Below are 20,105 nucleotides of genomic sequence, written 5' to 3'. Positions count from 1 at the left end.
TCACCTCAGAGCTGATCCAAAACCTTGTAAATGTCCTGAAACCAAATGAGCTTTGGATCAGACTCCTTATGAAAGACTTGGGAAAAAACTGGGTTGAGTTGTCACCAGTGGCTTCCATAACTCCATAATATCCTTTGGTATAGATGTTCAATCCATTGTAGTGTCTGATAGACTTGACCTGAATTCAGCCTTATGAATAGACACAATTCAGCCCTATTAATAGACAAACTAGCACAGAACTCCTGTTAAAGATTTTTCATTGAAGCCTTTTATGCAGTAAAAATGTTTTCAGAGTGTATATTCTCAAATTGACTTCTGTCATTAAAGATGCATGTAATGGTCAGTAAATCCTGGCTTGGAAAGACTGGCTTCTATATAGTATTTAAAAGGAAGTTGTGGGTAGACTATACAGGTTATTTATGCAGTTGTGTGTATGTATTTGTATGTATATATATTTTTAATGTTAATTTTTAGAAGACTAGAAATACACTATCATATATATATATGTCACATGCATATATATATATGTAGTTTATGTATTGTATGGATATATAGGCTTTTAGAGAGTGTGTTTTCAGGAGCCTGCAAGTAAGTTTTGTTTATGTTTGTGTAAAATATTTATACTTGTATTTATGGACAGTATAAACTCAAGTATTAATGTTTAGGGTCCTCACTAGAGAGTATCCTGGCTGAGTAAAGTTTATATGAAACAAGTGGGTTACTGACAGCACCATGGATCATGGGAACCTAACAGGGAGCTGAGAGCTTGTAAAGAGAAGCAAGAACTTGTAAAAAGTAATACAATATAACAGAGCTTTGGAGAGCCACTAAACACCACTTGAGCACACTGGCTTTTCCTTTTAGTTTTAATGGTGCTGGTTTCACATGGATCCTTTGCAGTGCTGTAGGGAGGATTTGAGAGTAGCTCTGAGTCTCTGCAGCCTTCCCCATGTGACAGACTATTGGTTACAAATTCAACATGCAGCTGCTTTTTGCAAGTTAAATAAGGCAAGGCTTACTCCGTTTTGGTAAAGTACATTTGTTCCACCCAAATGTGCAAAATATTTCAAGTCTGTTGGTGACACTGGAACATAATTTTTTTAGAGATGACACATGAAATTTCAAGTCCAAGAAATGCAACACTTTGTAATTTCTAGAACTGGATTAAATACAGCACTTTCTAGTGATGATTTTTGTTTTTAAGATGAAGAGTTTGTCATATTCATCTTGTAACTTATAGGGTTTTTTTTCCTCTGCACTAAAGTATTTTGGCATTTCATGTACTGTGTTATGTTTCTATGCTCTGGATTTGATCCATGAGTGTCTGGGATCAGCCTCTCATAGTCAAATCTAGAAGTGTCTTGAGATGCTCCAAGAAGAGAAGGCTTTGCTGTTTAGTTCTTAGCATGTTAATGTTTTTGTAAAAGTAAGCAAGATGCTCAGAGTTCTTCCCCAAGTAATGAGATGTGTGTGTCACAGTGGTGACTTTCTGATGTTCAGCATGATGGTTAAAATAGTGTGGTACTGAAAGAAGGAGGGAAAAAATGTAGATGGGGAAAACATTTAGAAGGACTTGAACCTTGGATAATCAGTACTCAGGATTTGTTGAATTCTTGGAAAAAGAAATGTCTCCTACTACTGTGTCCTGTGTTCCCTGAGAGCCTTGGTGACCTGGCATGTTGTGAAAGCAGAGTAGTCCTTTTGAGCATGAAGAACAGCAGAAAGACCTGTCCAGGCTGCTGTGATGGGAAAAGCTGTCAGCTCATGGAATAGGGAATGGAAAAGACTTGAACAGTGAGCTCTAGCTTCAGCTGGAAGGAAGTCTGAAGGCACAGAAATCAGGCAGGTGAGCTCCATAATAATTTGGTAACAGAAGGAACACAATTCATGTCCCCTGTTTCAGCTTTTGCCTCGGATCCTCTCTTCCCAGAGGGCACAGTTGCAGTGGGATGGGAGCAGGAATGGCTGTTGGAGGGGCACAGCTGACTCTGCTCATTTTCTGTCAGGTTTTTCCATTGCCTTTCCTTGCAAGAAATCATCAAAGAGCATGGTCTGTCTGCCACATACTCAGGCTGGTCTGGAATTTCTGCCTTGCCTGCTATCTCACTCACAAGTTTGATCTTCTTGTAATAGAATTGTTCTTGAATTTGTTAAAAATTATGTTCATTATGGAAAATGATGGAGAAAAATCACATATTCTCCCTGATTTTCTCAATGCATCCATCCCCTTTGTTAAGTCATCAGTGAATTGCTTCTATGCACAGTTATTTTTTTTCTAAAGATCATTTCATTGTCTGGAATTGTTGATATTTATGCTGGATATCAGTTTCCTGGGTTATATTTTACTCATTGAAAGACTTGTCAGGCTTCCTTGTCTGCATTTAATGTATGTAATGACTGAGAATATAATTTATGCAAATAATTCCAAAATACAGAAACTTTTACTGTTTTTTTTTAAATCTAAGTGGCATTATTAACATTCACCAGTGCTGGATGTTTCTAACTTCAGATTTTCTCCTATTATTTTATGCCTTTTTGGCATATTTCTATCACATGTCCAGTAGCAAAAAGCAGTAACATAATTAAATTATCAAATTATGTGATAAAACACACTTGCAGGGTATTACATTTTTAGCAGTGGATTTCCTTGCTAACTAGCCCATAATCCTAGGAGAGGCTCAGTCACTAAAAAGAAATTCTAAGAGATTTGTCACTTGCATTTGCTTGTTCCATATCCCATGTGATGGGTAAATAACTGCCTGTGGAAATGGCTAGTGTCAGCATTAAGCTATAGCTAGGAAATATTTTCCCTTTTATTGAACACATTCCCAAGCTTTCCAGTACTTTTCTGTCTCCTCCTAGTGCCAAGCCATAACCTAGATGGACCCAAAAAATGTGTCATAATGGGCCCACACCAGTGCTCTTAGAGTCCAAATGCCAGTCTAGACTGGCTGAGTTAATAAAATATGCATGGTTATGAAATGAAAATCTGCTTCCCAAAGTGAATCACTGATACTAAAACACAGATGTCTGAGCCAGTTCAGCTGTGCTTTAACCCCTGCTGGATGAAGTCCTTCAGGCAGTGGCAGATCTGTATCCCCAAAATGCACCCACCATGGGCCTTTTGCAGTCTGGGAGAGGCTCTGGCTGTCACAGAGCCTTAGGGGTGTGTCCTTGCAACTTCTGAGCTTCAGTTTCTGCTTATCTGGCAGCTGCACAGATGATGGTTCCTCCTGCAGCACAGGCATCCAGAACAACCCTTGGGAGGGGTGGGGGAAAATGAGTGATACAGCACAGAGTAGGGGACATGGCTTGGTGGAGATAGCCAGGATATCATAACTTGACCTTGAGGCTTGAAGCAACAAGTGCTGCAACTGAATTTGAAGAAATTTCCACATCACTGAGGTTGGGAGATCCTTGAACAATTTTATTTCAGCCTCTAATGGGAGCAGAAATAACCTAAGGGCATTTTAGGTGGGCTTTCTGATCCTAAGAGGGACTGTTTCTTGTGTGGGATACCTCAGGCTTGGTCCATGCCATTCCAGTAATGGTACTGGAAAAGCAAACCCAAAACCTGTGTTGGGTTTTTATTAGCCCTGTGTAACAGCTCAAGGTAACACATTCTGGTGAGTGCAGTCTTTCTGATTGGGAGCTGCTGGATGTAATCTCCAAAGGACTTGTTTGCACCATTAAAATCAAGGAGTTTTGTGTGTGTGTGTAATCATTTTATAAGATCTGAGCCTACAGCTGGTCTTTGAATTATGTTGTAGCTGCATTCTTGAAGGATGTGTAATTTGTAATTTTTTTGCAGTTCTTACTAGTAAATGCAAATTCTGCCCAAAGGAATCTGGTCTTTATCCGAGTTAGAACTGAAGTTCTCAGTCCAGAAACAATGTTGAAATAACATAAATAATTTTGTGAAGTACTGAGTAATAAGTGCTTTTCTTTCATTTTTTATGGAGTTTGATTTTATTTTCTTTTATTTTTTTCTTTATGTATTTTTAAACACTGTGCAGATCCTGGGTTCCAGCAATTGTAATCTTCTGTGTCCAAGACACTGATTTGCTGCAATGGTTTTTTTAAAAATTTTGTATGTTGATGATTTTTACTGACCTTGCATTACACTAGGAAATGCTCATATGAGCAGAAATAATTCAGATGACATAATCTGTGCATGTACCAGACTCAAAAGTCTGAACAAGAAATTTAGAGCCTCTGCAGAACTTCTGTGTGAAGTGTGTCATAGGAATCTCTTGAAGTCATTACAGCTGGCTTAGCTGCTGAAATGATTTGTGCATGTTTTGTGTCTTGTAGAACCATTAGGATATTAGCTAGAGCATTGAAGGTGCAAGCACAGGGAAGTATTTTGAAGAAGTAAAATCATGCAATTTGCAGATAAAGAGGAAAATACTTTCAGCTGTCTGAAAAATAAATTGATATCAGCTGTGTGGGGTGCAGTGTCACTGTTTGGTAGCAGAATTCAAAACTGCTGGGGCAGGTCTGGCTCCATTCTCCACACCCCTTCTCCTCTCCCTCTCCTTATACACACCTCTTCCTTTTAAGTGCTGTTGTGTAGGTTGGATGCACTCTAACATAATTTAATTTGTCAGGGGCTTCTGACTGTCTTTTATTTTTGCTTTTTTGGTGCTCTCATAAGTTTGGGGTTTTTTTCTGCAGCATTTTTACTTTCATGCAATTTCTTATTTCTCAGAAGCTTTGGATTTTCCTGGATAATGTCAAGTTTAGCATCTCAGTTAATACCAATTTATGTGACATCCAGTTTTCTGTCAGTGAGAGCTTATTTGCAGTGTCAGTGAACTGAGGGGCAAACACTTGTGGTTTTGTGTGTGAAGTGACCAATTTCAGTCTCTGTTGTTGAAGGAGTTGGTGATCACTGAATATTTTCTGTTCAGGTATATTCTGTTCATATTTTCTGTTCTGTTCTGTCCAGTGGTTTAATAGGGCAGTGAATGCCTGTATAGAGATACTGCTCTGTTGCTCCATTCAAAGCTGAATGTCAGCTGCCTAAGCATAAAATACTCACTGTTTGTGGGGAGTGTTTGCTCTGTGTGTGCAGATGCAGTCCAGTGGCACTCGTACTGGGCTTGGTATTGCAGAGCATTTCCTGGGCATTGAGGAGAGCTTTCCCTCTTATTAAGAACAAAAGTACAGATCATGCAGTTCTTTTGAAGCTGATCCCATCATGCTAAAATGGAGACTTCAGGTGAAAAAGACTTACCAAGAGATATTTAGAAAAGTAACCTGTAAAAAACCCCCGAATCTGTATTTAATGCTTTTAGTGTCTTTTATGCTTGAGAATATGTGTATGAGATCAAACTGAGATTCTGTGGAAGCAAAAAAAAAACCAACTTTTTTTTCTTCATTTTATTTCTAGGTACTAAATGAAGCAGTGGGTGCCCTGATGTATCACACTATAACTTTAACTCGTGAAGACCTGGAGAAATTTAAAGCGCTTCGAATAATTGTCCGAATTGGCAGTGGTTTTGATAATATTGACATCAAATCTGCTGGAGATTTAGGTATGGCTATTACAGACTTTATTTTGCATCTTGTACTTGCCTCTAGAAATCTGATAGCATCTAAATCTTTGTATTAATGTTTTCTGTGTATTTTATACTAGCATCATATGTAAGCTGTATAATTTTCCCATCAGAGTATAAAACTCATTATGGAGATACTAGCATTAGTTAATTAAGTGATAATATTAACAGCTTTGTGGCAGGATGACAATCTGCCTGCTCAGTATAAACCCAAGGAGAAAGGCCATAATTTTTCATCTCTTTCTTTCTTACCCCAATTGTATATTTTAACTACTACTGCTGTAATCTAATTACAAAATATAATTCCATCACTGTGGCATACTACTTCTGTTTGAATAAAAAATGAGATCATTATCAACTGTCTGAGACTTATTTATGATGCATGAGACTTAGTACTAAACCAGTCCATAAAATAGAAATACCAGTTTTATAGGAGAATCGGTTTTTGCTTCTGAATAAATTCAGCTACTAGAACTATGAAGAGATGGTGCTTGATGTTTGACTGTAAGAAAAGCAACTATCTAATCTGTGCTTTTTTACTTTAATTTTAAACTATCTCCTACCTGCAATCTAAAGGTCAGGTCCTATCACTTGGAGTAAAGATTTTGTTTCTCTTCCAAGATTGTGGAGACCAACGTGTTTCCCATTCTGCTCTGGAAAGATCTTGGAAACATTTATTTCAGTGTGGCAGTGCTTAGTCCTAGCAGTAGCCCCAGTGATGTAGTGAGGAGCTGTAATGTGGTCTGTTTATCAGCTAATGGTAAAAAAACAACTCAGCTGTTGTATTGGTGGCAGAGCCTTAACCACTCCTTGCTGAGTTTTATAAAGGTCAGGGCTGCAAGTGTGCAAGGCTGTGTTTTGCCTGCTTTAACTGGTGCCACGGTCAGACACGTGTTGTGAGCCTCAGAAAACCTGTGTGTGTGGAGAGATTGGCCTGGGGTAAAATCCTAGATCAAAAGCCAAAATGTAGGTGCAGATCAAAGGCTTAGACCAGTCAGGAGCCCAGTTTGTGGAGAAAATCCCTGATAAGAGGAAGATCTTTGAAGGTTTGCTGGCTGTCTCTTCTGCAGGTCTCTATGCTGGATTGTAACCCAAGTTACAAACTATGTGCAGCCACATAATTCTTCAAGCTAGAGTACACAGCAGATCTGGGAAATTCTTGTTCATATGAAATGCTAAATGGCCACCTTCCTCATCATTCAGTTCCTGTCTTGTGATCAGACTAAGTTATAAAGTTAAGGGTCCAACCTGTTTGTGTATCATTTAATTTACAAAATATTATTGTCCACTCTGTCAAAAGCCAGTAAATGGTAGAGGGATTACAGTAAAATCTCTGATTGTAATATTAAGAAATGGCTGGGATGAAACATTACTGAGACAAAGAGCCTTCCATTTGTTGAACTGGTGTAAGTAATGCAAATCTTAAGGAGGTAATGTGAGAGTGATCTGCTCTTTATAAAAGGCTTTGATTTGCATTTGAAATGTAGATTTAGACCAGAGTCCAACATATTCCTGAAATTCTGTAGTAACTTCTTCAGTTACTACAACTTTTCACAGAGCTGGCACATTGGGTTGTTACCAGCTTTTCCTATTAAGCATTATTTTATATTAGCACTTTTAATCTTCTTACAAAGCATGAAAATATGTGTTTCCTGGATAAAACATGCTTTTTCTGCACTGTAGCTGGATGCCAGTGAAGTGGGAGCCCAGGAAATGCCTGTTAACTCCTGCAATTTTCAGCATTGAAACTGTGCACAAAATCACTGAAAGCAGGAGGAAAGGGAAGGGAGCATTGATCAGTGGATATGAGATGAGAGTGTGCTGTCTTTTCCCATGTGAAATATCTCTTCATTTCCTTGCCTCTCTCTTGCTGCTTTTTGTGGTTTGCTATGTCTCTGCCTTTCAAAAATGAGTGCTTTTAGAGTTGAAGAAAAATTGAGAAAAATAAATTCCTGCTGTTCAGGAGAGAATTTATCTGACTTTTGTTCCCTCAGTTTCCTAAGGAAACCTGTTAGGGAAGAAGGTATATTGCTCTTCTTCCCAAATACATAATATAATTCTTTAAGCTCCTTATAAAGCATAATTTTGTTGATGGCAGCTATTAGGAGACACATTTATTTAATTTACGTTGCCATCTAAAACCTGCATTGTTGCTCCATGAAAAAGACTTTTTTTGTATAAACAAATGTAAGTGTTTAATATGAGGTACTTAAAGGGATGTTATTTTTCAGTCTTTCACCTCTCCCTCCCAGTCAAGCTTTTTTCCCCATTTTAAAAATGGTGAATTTCCTTCTACCATTGATGTTAGCAGGATGCTAAGATTAATATTCCAGCAAATGATGCTGGAACATCTTCTTGTAAGTCTTAAGGGCAGTGACTCAGCAGACAGGCTCATCTCTGCAGCAGAGGAAAGAAAAATAGTTCTCTAAGTTCCCTGTGCAGGTTTTCAGTGATGTAGAGAAAGCTGTAAAAAAGTACTGGGCAGCAGAATAAAGACATTTGAATGTAAAACATAGATAAATATAGTATGAGCTTATTATTTGTCATATTACTGTTGATGCTGGTTTTGAAGAGAATGTTTATTCTTCTTCTTTGCTTCCTGAGATACTCTGGTATTAGCTGAGGACTTACTGAATATCTAGTTATGTAAAATCCCAAACAGTAAAAACAGTTCTTGGGTGTTTTTAGGATACAAAACACTTTTTTTTCCTTCTCCACCATGAAATTATACTGTGTGCTGTTTGTTGTCTCAGTCAGCAGAACTGAGACACAAACATTGGTGGGAGCTGGTGATTAGAGAGAGAACATGCAGTACATGGAAAGACTGAGGAGAGACAAGTGCAAAAGGACACAAAGTTTTTCAAGCATTTTGCTTAACTACTGTCTATTGAATACTGGAAGGTAAAAAGCAGAATGGGATAACTTGCATGTAATTACAATCACTTGTTGCTTCATCTGCTTTTTGAAGTAAAATAGGGTTATTGTGAGTCCTGAATCAATAATCCACCTTCCACAGTTTTCTGTGGCTGTAACAATTTAGGCTGTTTGATGTTATGCTAGTTTCAGCTGGTGACTTCTCAGCTGTTAGGAACATGGACTTATTTGGCATTACCTTTGCATGCCATGCAGAAGCAGATTTTGCATTTTCCTATTGATGATTAGATGGGTTCCCTTTAGTGTGGGGGGACCAGGAAAGGACTGGGATGTTGTTTGTTGTAATTCTAAAAACCCCTGTGCAACATGTAACAGATTGTCCTTTCCTGTATCATGATTACCTATACTGAATTACTAACAGTCATCCTGTGAAGGCTCTGTAAGAGTTGCTGTCATTAGAAATGATTTTATCCTTTTTTAAACTTGCAGAGATAGCTTTTGGGAGGTTATTTGTCCAGTGGTGGAAAGCTAATTCTCACAATTAAACCTAAACTGTGATCATTGACCACACTGTTGAGAGCAAGGCAGGTTTCTCTAGGCTATTCAAAACACCAAGCTCAGTGGAAATGTAAAATGCTTACCATGTGACATCTTCAATGCTTTCCTTCTGTGGTTCAGTGCCTTAGTTTGCAATAAATAAAAGCATGGTAATTAGTAATAAAAAATCAGAGAAATAAGTTGGCACATAGTTGTCAGCTATTATGTCAGGTACTCTGCCCGTCATTACAGTCAGAAACTCAGTATTTGTGCAAGACATGTTGAAATAGGTGTGACTTTAAACCTCATGCTCCTGTATTGCTGTTAAATGGAAAAACTGAGCATTGTTTGGCAACTGGCATCCTCTCCCGCTGCCCGCAGGGATCGCCGTGTGTAACGTGCCAGCCGCCTCGGTGGAGGAAACGGCAGATTCCACCATGTGCCACATCCTGAACCTGTACAGGAGAACCACCTGGCTGCACCAGGCCCTGCGCGAGGGCACCAGGGTCCAGAGCGTGGAGCAGATCCGGGAGGTGGCCTCGGGAGCTGCCCGCATCCGAGGGGAGACCTTGGGCATTATTGGATTAGGTAGGTTGTCCTCATATGTGGTTTCATGCTCTTTGCTGCCCATTGCTTAAAAAAAAAGTGAAGATTGAAGCTGTAAAAATGGAACATTTGTTCACTCCATGTCAAGCATTTATTCCTGTAGATTATATAACTCAAATGTTCTCCCTTTTCTTCAGAAAAGTTATTTTAATGTTCTCTCAATTCTTTGAGTTTCTGTATGGTTTTTTTGTATGGGGATAGAATATAAGAAAATAAAGATAGTGTAGAAAGTAATCTTACCCCTAAGGAGTCGCAGCTGGGCCAATTATCAAAGATTAGGAGCAGGGCTCACTTTAACAGGCCACAGCTGTAACCAATGAGTGCTATAAAAGAGTGGGGTGGCTGGGTGAGAAGGGAACTGGAGTCAGTTGGGTGCTTTGTGAAGAAGAAGGAGTCAGTGTTCTGAGGAGCTGCCCATGAGAAACACCAGGAAGGTGTGGAACTTTTGTAATAAGGAGACAACAGTATGAACCCCTGCAATAAGATGACAACATGTTTCTGTTGCCATATTGCCTACTTGTAAGAGGAGACACCATCACTTCCCTTTTCCAGGACAAGAATCCTCCTACTTCAGCCCTGTTACATGTATGTTTTATCCCTTATCCATTTTCATATCTGGTTTTGTTTGGTTTTTATTCCTTTTTCAGTTTTTTACATAACTAAAAAGTCTTTGCTTCAGTAACACCCTGCAGAGCAGTTACTGTGTGCATTTGATTGAGCTGGATCTGAAATTGTATTTCAACTCTAATGAGAGGAAGAATATATGCAAGAAATTTTGAAATGTTTCCAGACCTAATAAAATCACCTACTTACCTCTCTGAGTGACCCTAAATGTTTTTCAGCATCCAACAGATGGACAGGCTTGCTAGAGATGAATTAATTACTGTCTGTTACCGAAGTAGAGAAGAAAAACAAGCAAGTCGGTTTCTATATAAAAATTATTCAGTCATGTGCTTGTCTCTACACAGATCTGATAGACTGTGGATGTAATTGCTGTGCTATTCATCCACAGGAATTAGTAATATGATTTTGACAACAAAGCATCATATTTAAATGACTGCTCCAGTTACACATTGCTGTCAAGTAACTCCAGCCTCAAACTCTTACTTTTGGAAGCTGAAAGCAGCCTGGTGTTACATAGTGCTCATTTAAATGAGCGTGCAGTACACCAGAACCATCTTCACAACCAAAGAATTGCCTTTAAAATATGATTTTTAAGAAGTTAGTCATGAAGCTGCTTTCTCAAATCTATACTAATGTAATAATGCATCTCATTAAAACACACAATGATTATTGTGCTCACAGTCACAGCATCTGTACCTAAATCATAGATAGTTTCCAGAAAGGAAATGCATACCTGGTTTTTGAAACTTTAGCTTTGGCTCACATGCAATGTGCACGTTTGCTGGAGATATCTGTGCTGTTGTCATTCAGTTTGGTGTTTTTACTGAACAAATTCAGACTTGAGATTAAAAAGAAAAAGTCTTTCGTCATTGACTTCCTTAAGTGAGTTTTGCTGGTTTTGTTCTCAATGACTGAAAAGTATAGAGGAATAAATGGGTAATCAGTTTGCCAGTGTGTGTATAAAGCTTTACAAAATGCTAGGTTTTGGTTTTAGTTTTAAAAAGCAAGCCTTTTGTGTGCATGTTACACTAAAAAGGCTAGTAAAAGCTGATTTTTAAGGGCACTCCTCTATTGTAGTTTTTGACCAGTCATCATCTCTAGCCTTGTGTTGTTCCTATCTATTCCCTACCATAGAATATTCAAAGAATACTAAATTGTAAAGTCACTTTTGAAAACTTCCACTCTTCCTTCTTGTGCATGTGTGTGAATAGGCACAACACTTTGAGTCAGACCTGTTCTAACAAACTCCTCTGAATCTTTGTATTAACGAAGAGTAAAAATGTAGACTTAGAAGATGTACCAGAATTTCTGTGTGAGCACTTCAGGCACTTAGGCTGTGATGTGCACCCTTTTCTAGTACAGATCACTGCAAGAGGTTAGCTGTCCTGAGTTTCAGACTCAAACATGCCATACAACTAAAGACTTGTTGTCCTTAGGTTGTGTTTCTTCACTAGTGGCCTCTCCCCACATGTAGAGTTTGCCTCAGTTTATGATTTAGACATGTCAGTGTCAGAAGTGATGATCCACCCAGATGCTGTGAAGTGGATGTATTACACACAAAATAAACAGTTCTCATCATCTGTTGCTCAGCCCTTTCCTCTGTTTCTGTGTCGTGTCTCAGTTTCTGTTCTTTGTCCTCAATGTGTGTCTGAGATCATCTCCTCTCAACCACAACTGTGTTTCTCTGTTCTTGTCTTAAAACTCGTGGTCTCTTCAGCAGTGGGTAGATTAAATTTATCACTGCTGCTGCAACAGCTAACTGCAGACCTTCTTAACATCTGCTCCTGGGCTTTACTCTTTGCCAAAGAGAAACACCCTAGCTCTTGCCTATCTCTGTGCTAGGGAATGACTGTGTCTCCAAAGTTTCACTACTCACTTCCTTATCCACTCATCTAGCCAAGTTTCGTGACTCACTTGCCTTCTTTCCATCACCCACTCTCTTTCCCTCCTCTCATGCATATTCCTGCTTTGACACTTGGTCTGTCCTACTTAATCCTATTACTCTGTGTTCCTCCTTTAAAGTTAACCCCATCTCTCATCCTCTGCTTGTATTGAGCTTGAAGATAAGCAGAGACTCAACAGCATAATGCCTCCTTCATGTGCTTGTTGGAGCCTATCCATCATTGTTGTGTTGTTTGGTTAGCCCCTGAGCTCCTTAGGGCACAGCCTGTGCCTCTTTCTGTCTTTGTGAAGTGTCTGATTCTTTGAGCCTTACATAAATAATAATATCACATCATTTAACAGCTGTCTTTGTCACTTTTAATCTTTATTACTGTCCAGTGTCCTACATTTTAAGTGCTGCATCACAAGTGTGGATAATAAGTCCTGCATTTAAAAAAGACAAAAAAAAGCTATCTTTTCACCTTGTATCTAGAAATATAGGGGTTTGTGGGTTTTTTTAAGGAAGAATATTTATGAGCAGCAGCATGTAAGTACTTGGATGAATAGACATCTGGCCCTGGTTCTGCTCTAATGATAATTTTACAGCAGTGAAGTTGCACTCCCTTTCCCTTCCATCTGAGTGAGAAATGCTGATGACTAATGACTAATGCATTTCCTCACCCAAGAAAGGTGAAATTCTTTTAAATAAATTTGTCTCCACAGCACAGTGAATGTCATCACTCAATTTGTCTTTCCTCACATGCTCTATTCTCCCAACAGTCCCACTGCCCTATCTAGATGCTTGGCCAAATTACTAACCTGTGTTATAAGTAAATAAGGCTTAAGAGTTGGGTGGTATTACTCTGCAATAAATGATCTACTCTTAGCAGTCCTACTGGCTCTCTTTATGTGCTCAGCAGGAAATGTGACAGAACAGCACTCTCCCCATTTCAGAGTTCTCCAAGAAGGAGGAAGAATTACCCATATTCTCCACTGCTGTTGCACAGGCAGGAAAGAGCTGCTAAGTGAAAGCACTTTTTCTTTCCATGGAAGTCTTCAGGCAGGTCATCATCATCATTTCCATGGTATCAAGGTCATTTTTTTAATAAAACTTTGCAATACCAGCACAGGATGAGTGTGCATTGCCCAAGGGCTGAGCAGGGTCCTTGACCTGCAGCTGCTGTAGTGTCACCTCAGATCAGGTCATTGGCAGGGCCAAGGTCAGACACACCTATAAATTGGGATGTTTGGGTTGAGGGGAGTTGGGAGACTTGTGGTGGAGTTGAATGGATGAGGCTATAACAGGAGATCTTCTGAAATGATGAATGGACCTTGCTAGAACTTTGATTTCCTTGAAAATACGCTTTTGTTGCTTTTTGCTTTTTTTACAATTGTATGTAACATTCATTTTCTGCATTCTTCTCACACTGCCAACTAATAAATTAAGGTTTTGAGCTTAAGATTTTGCCCTCCCTGAAAGCAGCCTTGAATATTCATAACAATTTGATATGCTCATAACATAGAGTTGTCCCAAAGGTGGGATGCTTTGTGTGCTGTATTGTCCTCAGTGTGTTGAGGTAGGTTTTGAACCACCCCTCGTGCCCAGGAGAGTCTTATATAATAGAAGGTTTTCAGGAAAGGAAAAAAGGTCATAGTTTTGTGGTTGTTCTCTATGTTAGATAGTAATTTAAAAAAAAATTGGCAAATTCCTTGTGTCCAGTTGTGTACTTGTTTAATGACCAAGACTAAATATGAATTGTCAATTGCAGAAGAATTCTATCCCATAAAATATTTGTAAATAGGATAATTCTGATTAGAAATAGAGATGTGATTCCCTAGTGTTTCTGAAGGAAACTTCTGTGCCCATTGAAGAAGGCTTTGGTTTATTAGCCTGGGTGGGGTGAATGAAGTGGAGCTTTAACTGGAGAGGCTGTTGTAAGAGATTTTGCTGTTGTGAATCCCCTCAGGTATTAGTGTTGTAAAGACTGTAAAAAAAAAAGAACAAATGACAGCATGTTGCATGTGAAAATGAATGGAGCTGGAGTAACAGTTATATGCTTTGTTAAAAAAAAATGAAAAATATTTACAGTTGTGTGACTGATCCCTTGAGCTGTGAACATGCCAAAATTTGGAAACAATACAGTGTTTGTGTTGAAAATTTTCTAATTCAAATTTATAAAAATAGCCTGGAAAGCAAACAAGTAACATGCAGGCAAGTGTTGAAATGAAAGATTTTGAGGAAGATTCTAACCTGGTGTCCCCACAGAAAAGCAGACAGCCCCTGTCAGATTGATATACTGTTTAATATTCCAAGCACATCTGTCACTAAGCACTGCAGAATTGCTGTGTTCACATTAAGTGATCAGCAAAAACCTTTCTTCCTGTGCCTTCTGAAGTTTATTCAAAGAGAAACTGAAAATCAGAGGGAAATCCCTTCAAGCACAATTGGAAAGAGATGGGATTTCCCTGGATTGATTTGATGCTTTTTTGAACAAACTTAGACATTGCAAAGGAAAATTTGTTGACTTTTTTTGGGTTTTTTTTTTCAAATTAGGCATTGTTATTATGGTGTGTCAAGTGATGCTTTTGAAACATCTTTATCCAACATTTGTAGTATTCCAATGTGAATATCTGGTCTGTAAACTTCTAACTTGAAAAGTGTGTTAGTTCTCACTCTTCAAAATGCCTGTAACTCATTAGATGTACTCAGAGGTTTTTTCCCCTCTCTGTTTACTGGTAGTGTGTCAAAGGGAAGTACACACCTCCTGGTACATGTGGGGTGAAGTCATGCCCATACAGCACTTCTGGGCACAGCTCTCAAATCTGACAGTAAGAGAAGAGGAACAAAAAAGCAAAGTTCAGTGTTATTCCAAGTGGGACTGCAGTCCTCTTAACTAGTTGCTATATGATCAAATGTTTTTATTTATCATTCAGGTAGCTGAATAAAATTTATTTTAAAGCCTTAGAAGACAGGATTCTTCTAGGCATTTTAATGCTGGAAGGATATTACTCAAAATGAAAGACAATACCAGAAAGGTGATTCCATGTATTGAGAATGGTTGCGCTTCAGATTAAACAAATTATCTGTTATTGCACCCATTTTTGAGGATTAATTTTATAGCTTTTTATTAAAGCCAGCTGGTTTGACATGGGTAAGGCTAAGCCCTTGGCAGGATATGCTCACTGGCAGTGGTGTTTTGCCATAAACGGGCCCAGCAGGCAAGCCTTGCATTACAGATTATTGCAGATTACGTGGCATCTTCTGGCATTTCACAGGTCTGGTGACAAAAGGTGCAAACCTCCTGCTTTGTTTCAAGGCAGTGTCAAACAGCCCAGATGTACCATTTCTGGTCCCAGTGATGATTCTGAGTGGGATGGGAGACTCCTCCCTTTTCTGCCCTTGCAGTTGCTGCACAAAGCGTTAGGGTTTGGTACAAGGGTTCCCATTGGGCAGGAGGAGGCCACCTCACACCCAGCAGCTGCTTCACATCTGCTCTCATGGCGTGTTTATCTTGTTCCAGGGCGTGTTGGGCAAGCAGTGGCTCTCCGTGCCAAAGCCTTTGGCTTCAGTGTGATTTTCTATGACCCATACCTCTCGGATGGCATGGAGCGTGCTCTGGGACTGCAGCGGGTGAGCACTTTGCAGGACCTGCTGTTCCACAGTGACTGTGTTACCCTGCACTGCAACTTGAATGAACACAATCATCATCTTATTAATGACTTCACCATAAAGCAGGTAATAATCTCTGTGGGTGCCCTCCACACCAGTGCTGGTTGCCAGCTCTGTATAGCATTTATTTCTGTAAATACATAGATTCTCATTTGATAGAAATATTTCTCTTCTGCTCTAAGATCAAACAGGTCTATAATTGATTAGGAACTAGCTGGTTGTTTATGTATTGTTGCTTTTGCTGTCTTTTTGGCTCAGTAACATTGCATTTGTGGAAATAATTTGCTCTTCTTAATATCACTGAGATTTAATGACGTGGCATTGATGTAAAAGCACTTTTTCTGTGTCTTGTAGTAGCTCCTTCCTCTACATGTGTATTTTCAGGTAGCAATTCTGCCTTTCACTGGCGTCCCTCAGTTTGAGTTCTTTTGATGCAATTTAAGGATTATGACTAAATGGCTCCCCCCTGTGCTCAGTCCCGATGCTCACAGAGCACTTCAAGGATGGAGCTCATTTACAGCATTGCATTATTGGGAAAAATAATGTTTCTTGGAATTAGTACCAACTTCTCCATAAAGTTGTAGGTAAAACACAAAATAATAAAGTAATTTCAAGATCTGGGTGTAGTAACTGCTCCAATGTTGAAAAATTTGATAATAGAAGCCAGACAGTTAATGAAAAAGTTTGACTCCAGCTTTAGTGTAGGTAACAGCCAGAAGTAAAACACTGATTCATAAGAATGAAGGCAATGTAGAGGAAAGAAACCCTAAGATAGAATAGTTGATTTGGCTGTTCTTTATATATATATATGTATATATTGTGGGTTTATGTGTTGGTAACCGTGACAACAGTGCTCTTCTACAGTAAAATCATTGCTTGTCTTCTGAGAAATATTTTGTACTTGCTACTCTTGAACTCCAGAACTTACTGAACATGTTCCACAGTCATGTAGGATCATGGCAGGCAACTGACAGTACAACACACTTCTTGATTTCAGAGTTCAGGGATTTTGCAAATCCATCACAACATAAAATCAGGATTTGGGATTTAAAACTCTAAAAAATTAAGAAGCTTAAAATGAAACCAAAGAAACCAGAGCTCTGTCACCCTGCCTTGAATATTGTCTTCTGCTGTATGGCTGGGTACATTCAGTGGGTATTACATGGTGAGATGTCTTTCCAAGCAGACATCAAACCAAAAAGCATTACACTGCATTCCATGGGACCACTGAGCATTGATCACTTTATTATACAGCAATTGTGAAACTGGGGCCAGTTTACCACAGGAAGTTTGAGTGGAGGCAGAGAAATGTGTTGAGCTTTGGAGAAGGCATAGCACATTAATCAGAGAAAGAAACAAAGGAAAACATGTTAAAACTGAGTAATGCCATCTGAAATTAAGTGCCTGTAATAACCTCTTCACTGGAAAGTGTCTTAAGTAAGCATTTATATTCCTATTTGTTATCCTTCATGATCAAAGCAAGGATTAATTAAAGTGCTAGATGATAGTTCTTGCTTTGGGTAGGAGTTTGGGTGAGGCAGTCTGGATAGTAAAGTGGATGTGAAACCCATGAAATTGTAACCCCTCTGACTGCATAGTTTGTGTAGAGCATATTCTGATTTAGGCTGACAGATGTTGGAGTTGGCCTAGAATTTCTAGAGAGCATTGCATACCATTTTTGACCAATTCTGCATGCTCGTGTCATAACCAGTTTTTAAACAAAGTACAGAGAAGTATGGTGCATCTCATTTCACTGAAGTCTCACCCTGAATTTCGTGGAGTCTGAAATGACATACACTTCAAGTGTCTTTGAAAATTTGGTGCCTGTCTTCTCTTAAGTAACTTTTCTAGTGAATTAATCGTTATTCTGTAAAGCCATCCTGCTTGTCCTTGGAGTCCCAGAGTAGCTCAGAGAAGTGTTTCAATGAACTTGTGCTCTTAAGAGACTGAGGTCATCTTTAGTTACACAGATTTGAGAAGAAACTGCAGTTTAAACACAGAGCTTTTATAAAGCAGTTCTGCAGGTTCAGTGTAGGTGAATTTAACAGACGTCAGCAGTTCCAGCTGTGAAGCTCTTTCAAGCTTCCACCCATTGTTAAGGATCATCTCCAGCTGCATCCACCCTGACAGTTTATCATGAGTCACACAATTCATTCCCTCTAGAATGCATTTATGCAGACATGTTCTCTTTGATTTGAATGTGTCTTAGTGCTGGTTCTGGAGTTTTGTAAAGAGTCCTAAAATGAAAACTCAAGCAAGGTTGTTGGACACATTGGACAGAAGATTTTAGCAGGGTTCACTTTAAGTAAAATGTTCATGTCCTTCAGAGGGCCTGTGAATACACCAAGCTACAAATTACCAGTTTGCCCAGGAATGGGAAGGGTATATGAGCTCCCACGAGCCTTTATGGTGAGTCTGCACAGCTGTGAGTGGCTCTTGGGTGAGCCCACCTCTGCTGGTTTTGGTACAGTTCCTACAACTGACCCAAGAACTGGAGGTGCAGTGATTGTTCCCATAAGGAATCTCTTGTTACCAGACCAGCTTAAGATCCTCCCCCAGTTTTTTTGCTGTTCTGATTCCCCAATTAATTACATAAAGCTGAGAGAAGCATCCTTTTGTTCTGCTCCTGTAAGTGGAGTTTGGTTTTGCTGTGTGGATGGATCTCCTGTAGGCCCAGCAGTCTGCAAATGGAGAGAGGCAGGGCCACATTAAACCCAGAGAGTTGGCCAGTAAAATATGGTGGGTTTTTTCTTTATAAAACACTGCAAGCATGTGCATATTAATATTCTGTATGACCTCATTAAAAAAACCAACCAAAACTGACTTATTCAAACCTCGTCGTTGTTGATGAATTTGGCATTTTGGGGTCAATATTTGAGTGTAAGGGTCCATTTACCTAAGGTTTAGTCTGATGTGTAGGTTTCATGAAGTTGAGTTGGTGTCAGAATGCTGGGGTTTGCTTATTTTTATGTTGAGAGATGGAGTCAGTACAAAATGAGATTTTCATTTTTCATCTTCACCATGGTTTCTGCCTTTCATGTGCTTTCCTTCATGCACAGAGGTGTTTGAGACATCTGTCAAAGATGAAATACCAGGGTGGCTGGAAGCAGGATGTTGTAATTTATGTTTATTTCAGTACCATTTCTCTTATTTAAACTGCCACTTTGTTTTCAAGTTGTGGATGTATTATGGTGTAAATTGTTGTAGTTCTCCCCATACTGATGGTAGTGTCATCTGCAATGCTAATCTGCACAATGCACAGCACAGCTTCTCTCCTGGGCACACGGCGTTCTCAACCAAATTCATTTTCATGCCTTTTAATTGAATAATAGAAGGATTCTTTAGACCTTTATTTGAAAAGTCTCACAGGGGAGGAGGAAGCTGAAGTAACAAAAATAAATAATGCATACATCTACTGTGTTTTGGCAACTAAAGGGAAAAGTGTTTGAAAATCCAAAAGCATTGATTTTTCTGAAAAATTCATGTAGGCTTTTATTTGTGTGAAAGTTGAAAGCCACAAAATATGAATTTGTTTAAGAATGCGCTGTAGTTTCTGTCTCATGCAATTTCACAGTGAAATAAAAAGGCATAAAATGATCTGTCACTTTCATATGCACAGTTGTATCTTTTGATCATGTTACTGCACAATATCTGAAACAAGGCTTCTATTAAAAGACACTACTTACAAGAAACAAAAGGTTATTAAGTGCTGTGAAATAGCATTTTATGTTGGAAGCATCACATTTGATGGTACTTTCCAATGGAAAGGGAAGACAACTGTTACAGTTTAAACCAGCTGAATAGCCTTTGTTGTAATGGATGCTTCTTTTGAGTAAAAAAATAATGCCACAACGATTTTATTTCATTTATTTTTATTTCATCATTCTTGTTTTTAACTTTCCCTAGATGAGACAAGGGGCTTTCCTGGTCAACACAGCTCGAGGTGGGTTAGTAGACGAAAAAGCACTTGCACAGGCCCTGAAGGAAGGAAGGATACGAGGGGCAGCCTTAGATGTACATGAGTCAGAACCATTCAGGTGCTTTTCCTTTTCTTTTCTTTTTATTTTGTTCACTTTCTTATTTTTAAGTCTTAGTGCATGATACAATCAACAGCAACAAGTAAATTGAGTTTTCTGTTCATTTGGTAGCTAAATATTCCTTAGCAAAGCAGCATGAATCTGTGCAGCACTGGACTAATGCAAATATAGATGGAGTTTGTGTATGTGGTTAGAAGTGAAAAAAGTGACATCCAAGATTTAATTCCTTAAAAAGAAAAATAAAACAAAACCAGTGGGTTTATTTAATAGAAATATCAGGAACCTGAGTTCAAATCCTGGCCATGGCTTTGAGGA

At 38.9% G+C, this 20,105-nt stretch overlaps 1 protein-coding gene across 12 annotated transcripts in view; it reads left to right on the top strand.

Moving 5' to 3' along the window:
• CTBP1 (C-terminal binding protein 1) overlaps nt 1–20,105 on the top strand; it is a 237,823-nt gene that overhangs the window by 204,826 nt on the left and 12,892 nt on the right. For all 12 annotated transcript variants that reach the window (XM_071447420.1, XM_071447419.1, XM_071447416.1 and 9 more), the window contains 4 exons: nt 5,396–5,540; nt 9,354–9,560; nt 15,605–15,819; nt 19,660–19,790. In XM_071447420.1, coding sequence (XP_071303521.1) covers nt 5,396–5,540; nt 9,354–9,560; nt 15,605–15,819; nt 19,660–19,790 — 698 coding nt within the window. The remainder of the gene's footprint in view (nt 1–5,395; nt 5,541–9,353; nt 9,561–15,604; nt 15,820–19,659; nt 19,791–20,105) is intronic.

This window comes from Agelaius tricolor, unplaced genomic scaffold (assembly GCF_023055355.1).
Source record: "Agelaius tricolor isolate 1412-34295 unplaced genomic scaffold, bAgeTri1.0.p SCAF_24, whole genome shotgun sequence".
Taxonomy (NCBI): domain Eukaryota; kingdom Metazoa; phylum Chordata; class Aves; order Passeriformes; family Icteridae; genus Agelaius; species Agelaius tricolor.
Note: the sequence above shows the minus strand (reverse complement) of the source record. Positions and strands in the feature narration are given on the sequence as shown.